The following is a 21,654-nucleotide window of genomic DNA, read 5'->3' as shown; positions in this document are numbered from 1 at the left end:
AGGCTGTCAAGTGGCCCTCACCGCTTTTTACACTTCGCGGGTTTGCAGAGTTGAAATTTTCACTATCCCCAAACACCTGGTAGCGGTGGCACTGTCAGGAGGGTTACTTTTTCATAGCTCATTTACTATAACCTGAAAACCGTTATTGATTTCAACTGTTTTTGTCGATCATATCTCCTTATATGCACGAGTACCATGGATAAATTTTCCCCGTGTGTAATCTTGCTACACAATGGGGCTCTTTTTTTTTTAAAGCACTGGCTTACTGGAAGCGCTGTTTAATCTACTGTCCCTCTTCTAGTGAAAGGTGCGGAGCTTACACCCCCTTAGCAAACAATGATGCGATCAACTAGAACGGATACGCTGTATCATCACAGCTAAATAGTATATATCAATAAAGACAACAGTAAAATTATGAAAATACTATTGCATGCATATAATGAAATATATAAGTTTCAGTACCGCTATATTGATGTATACTATTTAGCTGCAATAACAAAGCGCATTCGTTCTAGTTGATACCGTCTTGGTTTTGTTAAGGAAGCCATGGATTAAAAATGTAGGTGTAATTAATTGTACGAACTGGGCGCCTTCGAGTGCTGTAAAATTTTGCTAATTCTTCTGATTGGTAATGACTTTCGGTTTATAAGTTGTGCGCGGTGTTTAAATATGTAAGCAACTTAAATTCTAGTAGGGAGGGTAGTAAGAAGAATTTGTAAGTATTTACTTATATTATTATAAGTTCTTGACATTTAAATAGCTTCTCTGTAAACTGTTTGAGAAACTGACTGTAACGTAGCTTTTCTTTCCCATTCTGTTTAACATCAAATTTAACATTTAACAAATTCCAGCCATAATATTTGAGTTATTTTTTAGATATTTATTATAGGATTTGAATCTTATATATTTGAATTACAGTTATATTTAAAGAATTTATTTTACTTATAAATTATGAACTCAACTTTTACCTTGTCAATTTTGATATTCTTTTGTAACGTCCCTACGCTACTTTACTAATATTTTATATTATAAAAAGCACTTTTACAAGATTATCAAGAGCTTTTTACAATAAAAACCTGTTTTTACAGCTTTTAATCGTGTTGAATTTATGAAATTCGTTATATATATTGTTTTTTGCTACTTTATTAATAAAATATCTTATAAATTACAACTTTGTAGAACTAAAAATGCAACTTACTTCCGGATGTATACGGGTAATTTTTATTAATTTGCAGGATCTATAAGTATGTAACTTAAATAAGGGTTTATTTAAAATAAGTTAAATTATAATTTGTAGGCGATTCAAGACGATGAGCAAGTTGTCAATCCCGTTGTACAAATAATTAATATTAAAAAGTTACAGAGCCAAAATCAGAATACTAAACAAGGCGATCGTTATCGTTTAACCATCAGCGATGGAACGCACTATCAAGCAGGTAATTGTGTAATTTTAATTTCCATAATTCTACATTTCTTTATGGAAGTTTTAATTAAGTGAAAATTAAAATTTATTGCCATAAATTTGTTTATTTTTTTATATTATTTTTTATATAACTTATGTTTGTTTTAATTTTTGTTTATAAGTTTTTAAAAATATTGAATGTTTTTAACTCTTTTTTAAAAATTTTAATTTAAGAAACTTGTATATTTTCAAAATTTCGTTGATTTTTTTATTGTATTATCTTTTCAAAGAAATTTTTTTTAAATTTAACTTTATATATAAAATAAATAAAAATTTGATTTTAAAATATTATATCAGGAAATTTATTATATAAATTAAAGAAAATGTAACTGTACTAATTATCATAAGTAGATAACAATTCGGTGATTTTTTATTAGTAAATTTTGTTTTGAAAAAAGAGAGTGAAAAAGTAAGGAAATTAATTTTTTAGTTAAACTACAATTATAAATAAATAGAATTTGAATTTAAAATATTTGAATGTTTTATTATATAATTTATAGAAAATATTCTTACTTTTTTTTTGATTTTTTAAAGAGATTTGTTATTGGACGTATATAATAATTAAAACCAATTTTTTATTATAAAAATTTGAATATAAAATAACATTGAAATTTTACTTTTTTTGAAAAAAACAAAAAATGATAAAAAATTTTTTAATTAGATTATTTTAAAAATAAACAATTTGAGTATAAAAAATAATTTATAGAAAAATTTAAAACACAACTTAGACTAGTTTTTAATTTAAAAAATTTGAATATAAATAGTATATAGAAAAATTAATATTTTTTTTAAAAACGTAAATTGTGAAAAATCTAATTTCTAATATTATTTTTTAAATAAGAATTTGAATTTAACTTAATTTGTAAAGATTTTTATATTTTTTTTAAAAAAACTTTAAAGGTGATAAATTTAAATTTACTTGAACTATTTTTTAATTATAAAAATTTGAATATAAATAATCTAAAGGAACTTTTAATAGTTTTTTAAAAGAAAATTAAAATGTGAGAAATGTAATATATAATTAAACTATTTTTAACCAAAAATTTGTAAAAAAAAACAAATTGTGAAAAATTAAATTTACTTAAATTATTTTTTAGTTATAAAAATTTGCATATAAGTAATTTATAGATAAATTGATAATTTTTTGAAAAAACTTTGAGTGAAAATTTAATTTATAATTACATTATTTTTGTTAAATTATTTTTGATATAATAATTTGAATATAAATAATTTATAGAAAAATCAGGTATTTTTATTCAATTTTCAAATTAATTTCCTACAGCGATGCTTGCCGTCCAGCTTTCGAGTGTTGCTGAATCTCCACAATTTCAGAGAAATGCAGTAATCTGCTTGTCTCGTTACGCTTGCGGAAATTACCAGAATAGGAAGTAAAAGTTTTATTATATAAAAGTTTGATAGTTATTATAAATTAAAATGTTTTTTTAAATTTTTTTTTTTAAATTATTAATTTCTTGTAAAATTATTATTATAATTATTTTTTTTCAATATATAAATTTTTCCAATATTTTATATTATTATATTTTCTATTCGTTTATTATTATTATTTTTAATTCTAAATTAATATTTTGTTATATATTATTAAATTTTATAACATTTATAACATTTGTAAAAATCTAATTGAGAGTGAATGTTTTACTGTTTTAATTTTTATATATTTTTTCTTATTATTTTTTAATTATATTTAACCTTTTTATCTTTTTCGAATAAGTAATTTAAGTAGTATAAATATATCTACTTTTGTGAAAAATATTATAAATAAAGTAAAAGTTTTATATATAAATTTTTTTTGTTTAAGTTTTTATTACCTTATAATTCTTATTTTTAACTTTATTATTTCTTATATTTTCATTATTAACTTTATATTGCGTTTATTTTTTTTATCTAAGTTTTATTGAAATAACTTTTTTAAGTTTTTATCACTTATTTTTTGAATTTTTTTTGTTTAATTATAATAAAAATAAAAAGTAAAAGTATTTTTATTTATTTATTTATGTAACTCACGTAACTTGATTACCTTTTATATTTTTTTGAATTTTTTTTATTTAAAATAAAAATAAAAAGTAAAAGTTTGTATTTAAATTTTTTCCATTTAATTTTATAATTTACGAATTAAAATGATTTTTTTAATTGTTGATAACTTTTATGTATATATTGGGTTTAGAATGGTAATAAAAAGTAAAAGTATTGTATATACAACTTTTTTATTTAATTTAATTAAATATTGAAATCATTCAAAAAAAATTTTTTGAATACTTTATTTTTTTTCTTAAAATTTTTTTCTAATTTATAATTAAAATAAAAAGTCAAAGTCTGTACTTAATTTTTATTTTTTTTATTTATCTAATTAACCAAATTAAATAACTTCTTTAAATTTTAATTACTTTTTATATTATATTAGATTTTTTTCTCATTAATAAAATAATAAAAAGTAAAAATTTTGCATATATTTTTATAAAGAATCTAATAATATACTAATTGAAAAAACTTTTTTCAATTTTGATTACTTTTTATATTTTTTTTAATTGTTTTTCTCTTTATAGCTTACTTTAAAAAATAATGCATACGCTTGCAGAAATTAAAAAAATAAAAATAAAAATTTTATTATTATTATATTTTAAAATTTTTTAAACTTTGCATTTTTTATTTTTTCTATACAAAATCTAATTTTTTTTTAACTTTTTTATACAAAAATGAATTCTTTTCCACATGAAATCTTATATTTATTTATTTTTATTTTATTTTAATATTGTTAAGTTTATAAATATTATATATATACATTTATTTAACTTTATCACTAAGAAAATATATTATACTGTATAAGTTATTTAATAGATTTTACTTTTAAATAAAAAATCTTTTTAAATTAATTTTTGGTATATATAATATTTATTATCACTTATAAATATTTTATTTATATTCTTTATATTTTCTAACTTTTTATATAAATTCTAATTTATTAATATTTATAATACTTTCTAAAATTTTATTTATTATTATATTTAATTTATTTTTTATTAAAAATTTCAAATAAGAAGGAATTTTTTATATAAACTTTGTACATTTTATGTTTTTTAATATAAAATATATTTAGATTTTTCTAATTTGTTTATTGATTTTAATTGTGAATATTAATATTTTTATATTTTTTAAATTTTTATATGAAAATATTATAATTATTATTTTTAAGTTATTTTATAAAAAATATTAATTTTTTTATTAAATTTTAGTAAAAGGAATTTTTATATAAACTTTAGGCATTTTATTATTTTTTATATGAAATCTACTGAAATTAATCTTTGTATTGATTGTGCTTATAAATTATTAATATTATTTTACATATTTCTAAGTTCTTATATTATTTTTTGTTTTTTAGTTATTTTTATTAAAAATATTTACCTTTTTTAATGCTAGTGAAAAGTATATCTCAAACTTTAAATCTCATAAACTTTTCTTACAAATATTATTATTATTATAAACTTTATACTTTTTAGCTTGTTTACTTTTTCTATTATTATTTTACAGCCTGTTTATGCATAGTCTAACCTGCTTGCTTTATTTTCATTATTATTATAATATTTTAATAGTTTTTATATATGTTAGGTAAAAAACAGTTAGCTTTCGACATATTTTTACTACTATGAATTTATTTCTATTTATACATATATATTTATTTATAAAATAATTAATAAATATTATCAATATCTTTATTTTTTTTTTTCGTGTAGGATAATATTTTTACCTTCAGATATTCATTATAAAAAATATATATTAATTTTTAGATTTTTTTTTACTGGAACTTTTTTTTTGTTATAAATATATTTTTTATTATTAAAAAAATTATTAAAAATTTTAAGTATTTTAATTTCTTTAAAAACTTGTCAATTAATTTTTTTTTTAAATTTTCAGAATTATTTTTGTACTGGAACTCCAATTTATAGGAGTTGAGCGAGACACGATTGGCTGTCCAGTCGATATCGAAACCTCACGGGAGCATCCCGCGCCCAACACGGCTTCCGCGCCGCGCATGCTTTCATCCAACATCAATGTGATCAATAAAAATAATGAAAGTAAAAGCAATGTAGAACCCCCCGAAAAGCGCGCTTCTCTGCTGCTGTCGGGAAAAGTCGTTCCAATATCGGCTATTAATCCCTACCAATCGCGGTGGACTATTAAAGCACGTGTTACCAACAAACCTCAAATCAGGTTTTCTTTTTTTATGTTAATATTATTCTAGACTTTATTATATAAAATTGTTTCTTTTTTTTTTTTTTTTAAAAATTTACATGTTGATTCCAAAAAAAGTTTTTATAATATAAAAAAATTATTTTTATTAATACCTTTATTTTACAAGTTTATGGTATTATACTTTTTTGGACGATTATTATTTGTATATTTATCTTTTATACTACTAAAATAATTCAAAAGTTATTGTTAAAAATAAAAATAATTTTTTTGATAAAAATTATATAAGTATTTTTTAATAGTTTTTTATTATATTATTTTTTATTATTAATAATTATTATGAATATCAATATAAAAGCAGTTACTTTTTTTTTGCTTTAGTATTTTACAAAATTTTTTTAATGTTTTTTTATTAAATAATAATAAGTAAAATTAAAAAAAGTAAATTTTTTTTGTTACTAAAAATAAATAATATAATAAAAATTTAGTTAATCTTATTCATATTTTTATTTTTTCTATAATTATGATAATATTAAAGATTTTTATATATATTTACGTTTTCTGTCAAAATTATTATTTTTAAGTCTACTTTTATATTTTTTATATATTATATATATTGCTTCCTTCATTATATCTATTATAAATAACTTTTCTTTATATTATTGGCTTATTTTTTCGTCACTGATTGGATAAAAACTAAATTTATTTTTCAATTGATTGGTTCATTAAATTTATAATTTATTTACAAATATTATTTTTAAAGGGTTATTATATTTATACTTTTCTATTATAATAATAAAAAAATTTTAATGTTTAGTTGTGAAGTTTGTTAATAATCACAATAAAATACATAAATTTACTTATAATAAAACTTTTATTAATAAATTAATATTTTTTATCCTTTTTATAATTTTTGTTATGTATTTTTATCATTGATAATTATTATTATTTTAAAATAAACTTTTAATGATTTATTATTTTTATCTTCATAATTATTATTATATAATTATATTATCTCTAGTTATTATTATTATTCTTTTCAGGCATTATACAAATGCAAAAGGCGAAGGAAAACTTATTTCCTTTGACTTGACAGACGAGTCGGTAAGAAATATTATAGTTGTAGTTTTTTTTGACTGTTAATATTTATAACTTTAATAAAGTAAATATAGAAAGTTTTAACTTTTTAATATCTTTTTTCTAAACTTTTCAAAAGTACTTACTTTTTTATATTTTGCAAACTTTTATGAAAGTAAATAAATAAAGTCTAAACTTTTTATTGTAAGTTTTAAAACTTTTATTGAAGTAAATAAAGAAAGTTAAAACTTTTAATTAATTTTCTTGAAACTTTTTTATCAGCAAATATATAATTTTTATATACTTTAAAACTTTTTTGAAGTATAAAGAAAGCCTAACTTATAATATTTTTTTATTTTTTTATATTTATTATTTTTTATATATATAAAAGGGTGAGATTCGATGTACTGCGTTTGGTGAAGTTGCAGAAAAACTTTCTGATTTGCTGGAATTGAATAAAGTTTTTATGATAATATATAAAATAATAAACTTTTTTTAATTATTTATAATAAATATTTATAAAAAAGTATTCTTTTTTTACATATCGTTTTATATAGATTATTTTCTAAACGTTGCATTTTTAAATATTATATTTTAAATAATTATTTTTAAAAAAAAAATTTTGCTAACTTTTTTTTAGGTTTATTATTTTTCTAACGGGACTGTGAAACTGGCCAATAAGCAGTTTTCTACCATTAAAAATGAATATGAAATTACTTTTGGCCCAACTGTTCAGTGCCAAGAGTGCAAGGAAAATACTGAATCGGTCCCTCGTCTGCATATGAATTTTCTGCCAATTAGCGAAATCGAAAAGGCCCCTAAAGATTCCCTATTGGGTAATTTCCCCCCCCCCCCTTTTTTTTTTTTAGTGTAATAATAACTTTAAAAGTTTTGTTTTTTTAATAAAAAAAGTAAAATTTATAATAGTTATAAAAAATATTTATAGTAATTATAATTAATTACTAATTTATTATAAAACTGTTTAAAAATTTTTGATCATGAAGTTTATAATAATAAAAGTTTTTTGAAAAGTTTTAAAAAAAAATTATATTGAGTTAAAAAATAATAAAGTTATCACTTTTTAAAAAATATAACGCTATACATAAACTTTATTAATAAAGTGATTATAATGAAAATAATAAAGTAAAAGTGAGAATGCAAATATAGTAATCATAGTATAATAGCATTATAATATAATAACTTTTATCAATAAAATAATAAAATAAGTAAGAAAAATAAACTTTTATTGATAATAAAGTGATAATAATAATGAAATAATATATAAAAAATAATGAATATAAATATTATAAATTATAAAATTTCATTGATAGTAATTATAAGTTTAATATATTATAAGTTTTATTAATAATAAAATAATAATTATCAAACAAAAATAAAAGTGAAAATAATAAAAATAAATATTCCAATAAAAAAAACTTTTAATACTCGTCAAAAGGGAAAAAAAAAGTATTAAAAAAAGTATTAAAAATATATTTTAATTGTACAAATAAGTAAACAGCGAAGTTACTATTTTGTTTTCATATAAAAATAAGACTAAAAATTTTATGAAAAGTTTTTTTTTTTAAAATGTAAATAATAAAGTTGTCATTTATTATTATTATTATAATAAAAGTATTTATAAAGTTTTAAAAATGTAATAAAAATAAAACTTTTTCTTTAAGACGTTATTGGAATCGTTAAGGAAGTCGGCGATCTCTCAGCGGTTCATACTAAAACTGGAAAGCGAGTTATTATTATTAGTAGTACTAGTAAAGTTGTATATTTTTTAGAGTTTTTAGAGTTATTATATTTCATAACAACTTTTATTAAAAGTTTTATAAATAAGTATAATTGTTACAATAGCTTTCAAAAAGATCATTAACAATTGTGGACGACTCTCAAACTGAAATTTCTTTAACTTTGTGGGGCGAAAATGCGGAGGTGCAGTAATTTTAATGATCAAAAAATATCATTTTATTAATGAATGTTAGTAAAATAATACTAATAATAATTATTATTAGTGTTGCTTTAATTGTTATATATGATAATAATTATATATATTATTAGTATTGCTATATTACACAAAATAATAGGAAGTTTTATAAATATACTAATTTATAATATAAATATTCATTAAAAATAATAAGTACTTTATATATAATAATAATAAAATATTATTATTGCTCTATTCATTATTAAAAATAATATAAAGCAATAATAATAATTATGCAAAAAGTAATAGAAAGTCTAGAAATAATAGAAATCATAAATTTATAATTGCAATAATACTTATGAAGTATAAATAATGATAAGTATAAGATATTTACGATTGTTAACATTAATAGTATTATATGAAACTATAATATTTATATGTAATGAGTATATTATTGTTATATTTATAAAATATAAATATTACAATTCTTAAATATTTTTATTAGAATAACTTTTTAAAAAAATAAAACTATTTTGTTATTAAGTAAAGAAAAGTGCTTATTAGTAGTACTCTTTTGTATATATATAAATATATTAATATAAAATTTTTATTAAAAAAGGTAAAAAAATCTATTTATCTTTTTTTTATATATAAACACTACAAAATAGTATTATTTAGTATAAAGTAAAAATTATTATAAAAAATATTATTTTCCTTATAAATATGAAAGTATTATTTCTTTAATATTGAAAAGTAAAAATGAATAATAGTAAAGTATTCTTATTATCCGTAAGTAATAAAAATGATTATTTATTGTTTTAATAAAAAAAATTTATTTTATAATATATTTGTATTTATATATATATAAACATATAAATATTATTTCGTTATTAATAAAAAGTAAAATAGAATAATTATAAGAGTATATATTGATTAATAAAGGATTTCTTTTAATTCTTATTATTTGTATTTTTTTTATACATACCAAAAAATACAAATATTATTTCGTAAATAAAAAGTAAAAAAAAAAATATATGAACTTTTTTATTACTATTGTATAAAATATTTTTTATTAGTTTTCATAACGAAAATTTTTATTTCTTAGTATTATTTTTATATATTTATATATAAGAATATATAAATAATAGTTTGTTATGAAAAAGTGAAAAAAAATAAAATATAAATTTTATGTAATAAAATTCGATATATAAATAATACTTTGTTATTAAAAAGTAAAAAAAGTAAAATATGCATTTTATGTAATACAATGCGATATAATATTATTTATTCTTTCAGTATAAAATACTTTTTTATTAAAAAATATTAATTTTTATAAAAGAATAATTTTTTTTTCATAAAATTTATTGATTATTATTTCAAAATTTTTTGTTTTTGTATTTCATTAAATTTAATGATTTTTATATTTTATTTTTTTGATCTTCATATAATCGAATGACTTTTATTTTTATATATTCTAAAAGTAAAATTATTTTCTTTTGTTATTATTTATAACAAAATTGTCGTACTTGTATATTGATATAATATTAATAATTATACTAATGCTTAAATATACTTCTATAATAGTTCGATATCTTTTTTTAAAAATATTTTTTCGTTTTAGGTTTTTAAAAATAATACATAAATAAATATTTTATAATGTATTAATATAAAATATTAATTTTTGTATTGATATATATTAAAAGTTTATATTTAATATATAGTTTTATATCGATTATAAATATTCATATTGTGTTTGAAAATATAAAATAAATGTTAGATAATAATTTTTTTTAACCATAAATAAGTTCATTATGTATTAAATAATAAAAATAATTATAAATATAATATAATAATAGAATGTCTATAATTTTTTTGACAAAGTTTATAATAAAAAAGGAAAAAAATACTTTTATCTGTAGAACTTTACTGTTCCCGCTGCCGAAGCTCCAGTGCTTTGCGTCAAAGGAGCGCGTGTTGGGGACTATGGCGGTTTTCTATATATACAGAATTTCTTTTTTTAGCACCTCCACTATTGTCGGAGGCGCCGGGCCCCATGCGGGCGTCTATCTCGAGATATAGTTGTTAACGATTTGTTAAATATGATGCTTAGTCCAGTAAAAACTTTCTTATTCCCGTTATACATTTTTTTTATAATGAAATATTAAATATCTTGTTGGGGCTTGCAGCATAATAAAACGTATATTTACTGGTAATTTACATTTTTTTTTAGTATTTTAGATACACTTATTATTAGCAAACTTTATAATAATGTTTGTATCGTTTGCTTTTTATAAATATTTATTTAACTTTTTGCAAAAGTTTTTGTTTAGTATGTTTTAAAGTGTTACTACACTAATAATAAAGTAAATAAAAAAGTTATAAAGTATTATTTCATTAATAATAAAGTATAATAAAAAAGATATAAAGTTCTTATATAAATAACTCATATATTTATTATCATTATTATTCTTTTGTTACTTTAACAAATACTTTTTATACAGTTTAGAATTATAATTTTTATCAGGAGAAAGTTTTAAAGTTTTTTATATTTTTTTATTTTTTTTTTTCCTTTATGCTAACTACTATTATTATTTTTAGGAAAGAATTTATCAGCGCAAATGAGCAGCATAATAACCATCAATCCGGATGTTAAAGAGGCGCATCGCCTGCGCGGATGGTCTATAGTCGTACACCATTCTACGTTTTCTCTTATAAAATATTGCACCAATAGTAGTGCGTTTTGCTAACTACTCCTCCCCGTTGCTATTTTGATGGCGGTTTACGGTACACAAATTTATTAAAATAAACGGAAGAAAAAGGGGCGGCACATGCCAATGCGAGCACGTGATAATATGCTCTTTTTGCGCTGTTTTGAAGGCAATCACCAATAACATTTGCATGCCTTTTAACCTTAGCATTTTAATGGTAGAGTTTTAGGGCCACCCATGTGCGTCTTCTGCCTGACACTCAAAAATAGGTGTCGTTTTATTGCAATATTATTGGTTTATCCCTTTATATTAGTTTCACTAAGTATGCAAGTGCTGCAGGGAACTTTTCTACTAGTAACTCCTTAAACAGCGTATGAATTGTTTGCCGTTGGTTTAGATATATCCAATTCGATTGCTTTAACTCCTGTGCATTACTACAATAAGTTTAAATATTTTGGTTATTAACGAAATGAAAGTTTTCCATGCGTTCTTAAAAATTATTTTTAAGCTTGACTACTTAAGAGCGGAATGATTAACTAATTACATTTTAATAAAATTTTTTATAGAGGTATTACTGTGAAAGTTTAGCAGTAGATATATTATTTATATATATAGTTATATTATATAAAGCTTTTATTCATAAAATTTTATGCTGATTTGAACTTATACTTTTTATTAAAACTTTTTTTTTCTTAATATCGGTATTTATTATTGGCTATGCAAGGTACGACTCTATTGGATATGCTACGCACGCCCAATCTCTTTCTGGCGTTGGAGCCCCAACCAATGAGCGTTCATGGACAGATCCACGCAAGCCACTGTCTTACTTGAGAACTGCGCCGCCTAAGGAGTTTCAGGATTCCGTAAAATTTATTATTTTATTATTAAAAAGATAATAGTTTTTATATCTACTTAATAAACATATGTGGTCAGCCTGTTTTTTTTGTAACACGTGGATATATCACGCTTGCTAAAAAGGATCGAGTACTTTACAAGGCCTGCCCACGTGATGGCTGCAATAAAAAGTTAAATGGTATTTTTAGTATTTTATACTTTTTATTAGTTTTATAACTTAGAATTTTTTACAAAGTAAATGTTTATATAATAAAATAAATAATGAAGTTTTGGATATATAAAAATAATAATAAAAATATTTGGAGCACAAATAAATTTAAGGGAAGTATCTATTATTTTCATATTATTACAAAACTTTTACTTCTCTTACAATAAATATTATAAATACGTAGAAATATTTTTTTAATTTTTCTTATTACCATTAGCATTTTTTTTAATATAATAAAAATTAATTAGTAAATATAAATAAGTAGAACTATATTTGTCTTCATATGAAGTAAGAAGTTTGTAAATATTCAAGCTTTTATAGTTAAAAGAGAAACTTTATTCTTGTTGTTTACTTCATTATATTATTATATAAACATTAAAGTCTTCTATAATAAATAATAAAAAGTTATACCGAAACAGTAAAACTATTATTATATATATCAATAATTTTTTTTATAATAAATGAAAGTTAATAAAAAGTAAATTTACTTTATTATAAATAGAGAGATATAATAAGTTATGATAAACTTTTGAAAAGTTTTAATCATAAATGTTAATAAAAAATTTCTATTTTTAATAAATAGAAAGATATAATTATGAATATATATAATAATTATTAATATATTAATACAAATAAATAATAAATTAAATAATTATGAAAAATTTTGATAATATAATAAAAAAAAAAGAAGTTAATAAAACTAATAAATTTATATAGTAAAGTTAACAATAAAAGTTCAAGCCGATTATATAAATAAATAAATATTTAAATTTCGATAATAAATAGTGAGTCGACTATAAAAAATGAAGAAGTAATGTTAAAATATAATACTTAGTTATAAGAAGGTTTACTTTTAATGAATATTAATAAATTTTAATATTAATTTATAAAAGTTTTAGTAAATTATAATATAAATATTATAGTAAAGTTTTAATATAAGAATTAAGATATATATATATATATATTAAAATTTTAATAATAATAATAATAAAATACCAGTCGCTTACAAAAAATAGAGGTAACATTATGACAGTAATAGTTGGGAAATTCTTTAGTAAAGTTTTAATAATGATATGAATCGCTTAAAATAATAAATAAATTATGAGGCAAATAAATATTGAAAGTTTAATTATAATAATAAAATATGAATTGCTTTAAAAAAATAAATGTAAATTAATATCAAAAGTTTTTAAAAATAATAATTCTAAATATGAGTTTCCTGTTATATTAAAACATGAGAGGCTTAAAAAAAATAAATAAATGTAATAAAGTTTCTAGTGCTATTAATATTATTTTTTTAATTTTTCAAATATTTTAAAAATATTATATTTTATTAATAATAAAACTTTCATTTCTTTATAACTTTGATAATACTTTTCATCACTTTTTCATTTATTATTATTATTGAGTTTATACAGTTTTACTTTACTTTTATTATATTATTTTATTCTTTTTTTTTAAATTGATATTATACTTTTTTATTTATTTTGTTTAGAAAAAGTAGTTAATATTAAATAAAATTCTTTGTAGCGGTATTATCATATTTTTCATAATATGGACCTTTATTATTTCTGTTTTGCTAATGAGAATTACTCCTTTTGGTGAGAATCATTATTTTTTTACCTTGCTTATAATTTTTTTATCACGGGAATTATGCTCATATCAACTTCTTTTAAGAATACAAAAAATAAGAAATTTAGAAATAAAAGAGTTTCATAGCTTCATTATATTATGTGTTTGTCTATATAATATATGAAATTATTTAATATTTAAGGCTAATAAACGTCAGTAAAATCACATTCAAGAGAGTGAAAGCTTTTGCGGACGGTTGACCACCTGTAATAGTGCTATTCATTAGTATATGGGCTGGCTCCTTATTTAACCCTAATGCACGTGTGCGGCGCTCCCAATTTTTTTTTTGGAGTTATTAAATTTTCTGACTTTCTTTTTCTAGGCGTACTTTCCCACCAATAAAGTTATAAATCATTAAATATAAAGAATTTTTTAGTCATTTGGTTCGTAATCTTCTTTTCTATAGCAAGTTGGCTTCACGAGCGACTGGTTTAGTTAACAAGTTTGAAGAGTAACAGTATTAACTTTTTCCTTCGCTACTATAAATAATAACTTTAAAATATGCTAACTACAGCCTTAAAGCAAGCAGAAGTTCAATATTCATTAGTTTATAATAATAATAATAATTAAGTACGCATATATATAAGAGTAATACTAGTAACAATTTATATATTTTTTTTAACTAATGGTAGATACCAACTTTTTATTGATTGTACATTTTATTATGAAAAAGTAAAACTATTCATGTTTTTTATATTAAAATTTATTATTATTAAATATATTTTTATATATAAAAAAGTTGCTTTTTATCGTTATTTAGTTTTTTTTTTTATATTAAAAACTTTTTTTTATAAAGAACATAACGGACAGTATTATTGTGAAAAGTGTCAAGAAACTTTTGATCAGTGCATAAACCGGTTATTATTATAATGTTAATTATTATATATTAAAAAAACTTGGATTTTTTTTAAATTTATAAAATTTCAATTATAAACTTTTTTTTATCAAGTTTTATATTAAAAGCTTTAAATATTATTAATAAATATATTATTTTTCATTAAATAAAACTAAAAATATTAAAAATAATAATATGTAAAATATAAAAGGTTTATATAGTTACTAGTAAAAAAATTTATAAAGTTTTAAATTATAAAAAATTTACTATTACAGTTTTATATATAATTATTTAATTTAATTATTGTTTATTAGTATATTATTACTCTTTTTTAAATTTAAAAAATTAAATTTATAAAATTTCACTTTTTATAGTTTTATAATAAATTATATTTATAATTATTTGAAAAATTCTAAATATTATATATATCTTATAGTATTATATATTTTTTTAATTTAAAGATTAACTAATTAAAAAAAAATTACCTTCGAAATTTTTTAAAGACTAGAAATTAAAGAAACTTTATTATAAATTTCTAACCTTCTCCCCCCCCTCCCCCCTTTTTTTTTTATTTTAATACACTAAAGTTGTTTTTCTGGTAAACTTTTTTTTTGTTAAAATTTTAATTATATTTTTTGAGGGAAAAAAATAATTTTTTTTAACTAAATTTTTTTCATCAATAATAAAGTTTAATGCTTCAAGTATGTATAGTCGATGCGAGCGGGAAGACGTGGGCCGTGGCGTTTAGCGATTTGGCTGCGCATCTTCTTGAGGCCACTCCAGATGAAATGGATGAGCTTCTAGAAGTAAATAATAATAATAAATTTAATAATATTAGTATCAATATTAATTACAGGAAATCAAATTTTTTTATAAATATTCTAAAATTTAAATTCTTATAGTTAATTGTAAATTATATAGTTTTATAAATCTAAATTAAGTAATTATACTTTCGGACTTTTAAGATAAGCAAATATAAGTTTCCATTTCAAAATCTCCACAAAAATTATTTAATTGTATAAGTATAAATTATTTGAGAGTAATAATGATGAATAAAAAATAATGTTGAATTTCAAGTTTCCTATAGCAATTATAAATTTTATAAGTTCCATAATTTTTATAAGTTTCAATTAAATAATGATTTCAGAAGTTGAGCATTTAATATATAATTTTGAAATTTAATATAATTATAAATACTTTAAGTTTTATAAGTTTAATTTAAATAAGAATTTTAGAAAATAAAATTTGTAAAAATAATTTTGAAATATAATTCTTTTATAATTATAATTTTAAAAGTTATCTTATTTTAAATTAAATAATTATTTAACTTGTAAAAAATTATTTGGATAATAATTAAAGTCTTTCTAAGTAGTTTATATTATTATAAGTTTAATAAGTTTAAATTAAATTTTATTATACTTTCTGAAAATTAAAAATATAAAATATAATATTGGATTTTAATTTCTTGTCTTTTATAAAGTAATTTAAATTTATAAGTTTAACATATATAATAATCTTAAAATTTTAAATTTGGAAGAAAATTATTTTTAAATTATAAATTTTTATATATTAATATTTTGATAATTTTTTTAAATGTAAATAATAATAAGTAAAAAATAATTTGGAAATTTAAATCTTTTATAAGAAATTTTCATTTCTACTAGTTTAATAATGTTAATTAAATATTTATAAAAAATTAATAAATAATTTTTGATTTTTAAAAAAAATATATAAATAACCATAATAATGATCAATAATAAATATAAATATTTATTAAAAAGTTGACATAAAAATATTTATAAACTATAGAATCTTATAATAGTAAGTATTGTAATAATATAATAAATAAAAAAGTTATTTACTTGTAAAAAATAACTTATAATTTTTATTTTTATAAAAAATTAAAAGAAGTTATAAATCTGAATTGGATGAGATTAATTTTAATAGTAATTATATTTTATAGTAGTAATCTCAGAATATTTAAAATTAGTACATAAATAAAAAGTAATAATAATATAATAGAAATAAAAGTTATTTATTAATAATTAAAAGTAACTTTTATTATATTTTGTTTGGAAAACTAATTCTTTTTTAAATAATTTTAATTATATTATACATATTCCTTAAAAAAAATTTATTATAAATTTGAAAATATTATTTTAAACTTTTATTTTTTAATAGAATAATAATTTATAATAACTGTATAAATTTTAAAGTAAATGAGATTATAATAGAGATTTTAATAGTATTTATAAATTATTCTTTTTAATTTCAAAAAGAGTAATTATTAAAGTAGTAATCCTTAAAAATTTTAAATTATAATTTGCATTAAAAATTAAAAAATTATTATTTTTATTAATTATATAATAGTAACTCAAATTTTAATATTTCCTTTTAGCACGAAACGCGCTATTAAATTTTACTAGATTAAATTGACAACGAAAAGTGTTACCAAATTTTATTTTATACGAAATAATTTCTTTTTTTAATTTTTTTTTTTTCAATATTTTATTAATATTGTATAATTTTTAAATTTACTTTTTTATTAAGAATGACGAAAGCGCTTATAATCGTAAGTTTGAAAATCTCAAATTCAAACCTTTTTTGATGCGGCTTCGAGCAAAAGCAGATAATTTCCAACAAGAATTGCGAATTCGTTGCGGACTTCAAAGCGTTCGATCGTTGGATTATAAATCTGAAGCAAATTATTTGCTTCAGGAAATCACCAAAATGCATTAAATAAAAGGTTTTTTAAAATTTTGGACTTTTTTTGTTAGTAGAAAAAGTAAATTAATTTGAAGTACTGATCCAATTTTGTACTGTTCTTGATGGTATACTAATTTTTCAATATTCAATGACGAAATTAATTATACAACTTTATAAAGATATATATTTATAATAGATCTTTAGTAGAATAAAACTTATAAAATAGTTAGAACTGGTTGCCAAACTCAAAAACCTTTAAAGAAGGTTAAAATATAAGTATAGCTTGTAATTTTATTTAAAAAAACTAACATGTGGTCACTTATAGGGTAGGCTTAAAGAAAAAATTAAAATATACCTTTTTTTTGTGGATGTAAAATATATTGATAACTCTAGTTTCTAAATTTTCTTGCTCTTTTTCGGAATAAGACTTGTCGCGGTGTAAGCAAGCAGCCTCCTTATAGTGCACATCTTAATTTAATCAATAAAAAAATATCTATTTCTACTTGGCGTAGTTAAGAACCAACTTTTTAATAAAATCTGACTAGAATTAGTGTATGCTTTTCGTTTTGTATTGTTCATGCTAACTTTATGTAATTTACAACTACGCTTTTTGCACGCATTATCTTTAGTAGTGAAAAAGGTTCTTAAGTGGGATTCTCTGTGGAACAAACTATATACTAGTAATTATCAAATAGAGGAGCTAAAGGAACTATCATTGACACTTAAGTATAAATTCACTGCAGAAATTAAATTGCCAAAAGGAAGCTATTTAAAATTTTTTAATTTTGATCAAGTTTTTAAAACATTTTGAAAGTAATAAAGCAAGCGATAAATATCCTTTACTATTGTATTTTTTAATTAAATTTGAAATATGTGGGGTTTATTAAATTATCTTGCAGTAAGATGTGCAAATAATAACCATTTAATTAATTTCGTAAATTTTATTTTTATTAAGCATTATTAAGCAATAAAGAGTGAAAATTTTATACTTTACCTTAATTTACGTGAAATATTTATAAAGAAAACATTACTACGCTGTAAAGCGTGCAAATATTATTCAAATTACTAATTAATTTTTTTAATCAAATCCTACTTAAAAAATATTTAAAATATTGGTTCCTCTTTTCTACTATCTTATTTGGTAAAAATTAAATTTTCAGCTCTAAAGTTCCATCTGTAAGTTTCCTGTAAGAAAAGTTGTTCTTTTTCAAAAAGATTTCCAGAGCCTTCTTAACTTTGCTTATGCCCGTCGAGCTATGCCGGCCAGATCCCGTAATAATTTTTAAAAACCCTTTAGGTGGATCTTCTGATCTCCTTTTTACATCTATATATATATATATATATTCAATTAGAAATTAAAGATAATTTATTATGAAAACTTGAAATTTTTGTGTTTATAAAAATATGTATAAGTTTTTTATAATAAGAAACTAAATAAAAATTTAAAAATTAATTTTGTCAATTTTAAACAGCTGTTAAAATAAAGTTAAGGCCTGTAAAAAATAGTTATAGTAGAAGTACTCGTTTTAGCAAGTTTTAATGACGACAAATTAATTACTTACATTCTTAAAAATAATATAAGGCTTTAATATATAATATATTTATATAAGTTGCTATAATAATTAAGTAGCACGCTTAAAAATTATGTATATTTTTATTAGAAAATATCAATTTTTTAATAATTGATTTAAATGAGTAGAATAGTGAAGTAAATAAAGACTATGCAATACCCGACATTCTTGATACAGATTTGCAGAGAAGCAATAGTAAGCTTTTTTTTGTGTTATTATTTATACGCTTTTGCTAAATTAACTTTCAAAAAAAATTATGATATTAATAAATAATGGTAATAAAAAAAAATTTATATTTAAGAGTAATTTTTTAAAAGAAAATTTTAAAGTAATAATTTGGTATGAAATATAATTTACAATAAAAAATTTAAATTAAGCAGAATTGATTGAATCAATAAAATATTATTTAAAAAAATACACATATTCTCACCAGCCTAATAAAATTAATAACAACTAAAAAAAACCAAAAATTATATATAATATGAAAATTTAAAAATAATTATTTTTTTAAAGTTAACTAAACACATAATTAAAAGTAGAACTTTACAGTTCTCATATTTCATAAACAAAAATTTTTCTGACAGTAAAAATATATTATGACTGCTGTAAAAAATTAAAAAATAAAAAAAAAATTCTAAAAAGAAAACTTTGTATAAAAAAATTTTAAAAGCTAAAAGTTAAATTTTATTGCATATAAAAAAAATTGATTTTTAAATTATAAGTTACTAAATTTTCAATTATCAACTGAAAAAAAAATATTATTTTGATAAAAAAAGGAAATTTATCTAATATTTTACATTAAAAAGTAGTAAAAATAAAACAACAAGCCAAATAATTATTAATTAATAAAAAAAAATAAAACAGTAAAATTTATAAATATATATTAATATAATTTAAGGCTCATAATTTGAATACAAATAAAACGTATAATCTCCATTTTGTTAATCTTTTTTCATTATTAATTAGTTTGCAAACCAAAAAATTATAACCAGAAATAATTTAATTATTATTAACAACTTTATTATAATAATTTTTTTAAAAAAAAAATTTTAATGAAATATTTTACATTAAATTAAAAAACAAATTTCATTAAGCGCCTATAAACTTTTTCATTATAAATTACTTTTCAAAAAAAGAATTCTCTCTTTCACAAATAAGAGCGCCTCCTTCACGTGGAGCCCATGCAAGTCCATCAGCATACAAGAATTATTTTTATTGCTTTTTATATGTAAAAAATATATTTTTTATGAATGTCAAAAAAATATATATTTACTTATTATTCTAGTATATAAACAAACCGATTACAAACCGATTATTAAATATATATCGACTAGCAATAATGTTGGCTTCTTTTATCTTGTCACTCAGATTGTGGCCCTAATATTATAATAATAATCATAAGAATAAGATAAGGATCATAACAATAATAAAAATATAATACCACATCGGACAAATATGCGGCTACTCCATAACGTTTACTTCTATATTCCAAAGCTGCCTTTTTAAAATAAGATTTTCGTATTTCACAAAGTGTTTTAACCTAAATTAAAAATTAAATAAAAAGAAAATTTTGCATTATAAAAAATAATTTATTATAGCTGTACTACTTACACAACAATTTAATAATATAAAATTTGTATAAAAGCTTGTTTGATATAAGCATAAAAAAATATATTGTAATATCAAAGGCTTTAAATAGTTTCTTAAGAAAAATAAAATCCCTTTCAGAAAAAAACTAAAAAGTATATCAAAAAATTTAATAAATTTCTTCAACGAAAATATAAGTCGACATTTTCTTTGACAAAAATTTCTTTAGTATATAATAATGAAATAAAGAGTATTATTAGATGTTTATTTGGCCAATTATGGCAATGACGTATATTTTTTATGAGCTAAACAGTTTTATATAACGATCCATATATTTGTATCAATAGTACTATAAAACGTAGTGATAACTTCTTTTCTCGCTTCTTCATAGGACAATTGACGGTCAACGTTTACTTGATCGTTGTAAAAAACGTCATCCTCCATTTCAACATCAATAAACGAATCCAAAACGCCGGATTCACTAAGAGCAGGTTTTTTTGGCACTGAAACTATTTTTCTGTGAGGCTCACTATTCGTTAATAATTGGTTCTCTTTAAAGCCCATTTCCAATAACTTTTTTGATATTTTTGCAAAAGTGCAACTAAAAATTTAAAAAATAAAAAATATTAAAAACTCCAAAAAAAAACTACACAAAATGTCTAAAAGCATTAAAAACTTTGTTATTTAATAAATCGTAGAAGACAAGTACAATAAAAAAAACATTACAAAATAACCAAGTAAATTATTAGAAATCATACCCTATGAAAATCAATTTTAAATTTTGTTTGACGTTTAGCCCATCAATATTGTCATAATAATTTTAAGATTAATATAATTTAAACAGTGACGATAGTTTTATTGTATTCATGTGTTTAAT

The 21,654-nt window shown here is 19.3% G+C and overlaps 2 protein-coding genes across 3 annotated transcripts; one reads left to right on the top strand and one right to left on the bottom strand.

Annotated features, from left to right (window-relative positions):
- Nucleotides 1-700: 700 nt before the first annotated feature.
- On the top strand, nucleotides 701-17,652 carry LOC135145150 (replication protein A 70 kDa DNA-binding subunit-like). The gene is made up of 18 exons (XM_064077247.1): nucleotides 701-715; nucleotides 1,180-1,214; nucleotides 1,298-1,436; nucleotides 2,745-2,850; nucleotides 5,390-5,686; nucleotides 6,709-6,769; nucleotides 7,134-7,202; nucleotides 7,383-7,578; nucleotides 8,425-8,489; nucleotides 8,606-8,683; nucleotides 10,595-10,664; nucleotides 11,274-11,352; nucleotides 12,108-12,246; nucleotides 12,317-12,416; nucleotides 14,875-14,935; nucleotides 15,602-15,719; nucleotides 17,464-17,485; nucleotides 17,543-17,652. Exons 2-18 carry the CDS (start codon nucleotides 1,188-1,190, stop codon nucleotides 17,650-17,652), a joined length of 1,737 nt encoding a protein of 578 aa, XP_063933317.1. The 5' UTR covers nucleotides 701-715; nucleotides 1,180-1,187.
- Nucleotides 17,653-18,765: 1,113 nt separating this feature from the next.
- LOC135145210 (uncharacterized) lies at nucleotides 18,766-21,380 on the bottom strand. Of its 2 annotated transcripts, none has more exons than XR_010283369.1 (5): nucleotides 21,128-21,380; nucleotides 20,632-20,730; nucleotides 20,500-20,567; nucleotides 20,314-20,408; nucleotides 18,766-18,943 (listed from the first exon to the last, which is right to left on the bottom strand). XR_010283369.1 is itself a non-coding variant. In XM_064077320.1 (5 exons), exons 1-5 carry the CDS (start codon nucleotides 21,339-21,341, stop codon nucleotides 18,768-18,770), a joined length of 633 nt encoding a protein of 210 aa, XP_063933390.1. In that variant the 5' UTR covers nucleotides 21,342-21,380; the 3' UTR covers nucleotides 18,766-18,767. The 2 variants fall into 2 exon arrangements, 1 of the variants encoding a protein (XP_063933390.1); XM_064077320.1 differs by having other exon boundaries at nucleotides 21,147-21,380.
- Nucleotides 21,381-21,654: the final 274 nt, after the last annotated feature.

This window comes from Zophobas morio, unplaced genomic scaffold (genome assembly GCF_036711695.1).
Source record: "Zophobas morio isolate AGI-343-1 ecotype UQ-CSIRO unplaced genomic scaffold, CSIRO_AGI_Zmor_V1 ptg000131l, whole genome shotgun sequence".
Taxonomy (NCBI): domain Eukaryota; kingdom Metazoa; phylum Arthropoda; class Insecta; order Coleoptera; family Tenebrionidae; genus Zophobas; species Zophobas morio.
The sequence above is the reverse complement of the archived record's forward strand: the minus strand, read 5'-3'. Positions and strand labels throughout refer to the sequence as shown.

Excerpts from the sequence above, each read along its gene's own strand:
- LOC135145150 (XM_064077247.1), top strand. The coding sequence starts at position 1,188 with ATGCAACTTACTTCCGGATGTATACGG. Across the intron at positions 12,247-12,316 it reads CTAAGGAGTTTCAGGATTCC|CCTGTTTTTTTTGTAACACG; the intron begins GTAAAATTTATT and ends ATATGTGGTCAG. Across the intron at positions 12,417-14,874 it reads CTGCAATAAAAAGTTAAATG|AACATAACGGACAGTATTAT; the intron begins GTATTTTTAGTA and ends TTTTTTATAAAG.
- LOC135145210 (XM_064077320.1), bottom strand. The coding sequence starts at position 21,341 with ATGGGCTTTAAAGAGAACCAATTATTAACGAATAGTGAGCCTCACAGA. Across the intron at positions 20,568-20,631 it reads CCGCATATTTGTCCGATGTG|GGCCACAATCTGAGTGACAA; the intron begins GTATTATATTTT and ends TTATAATATTAG. Across the intron at positions 20,409-20,499 it reads CGATATATATTTAATAATCG|CAATAAAAATAATTCTTGTA; the intron begins GTTTGTAATCGG and ends ACATATAAAAAG.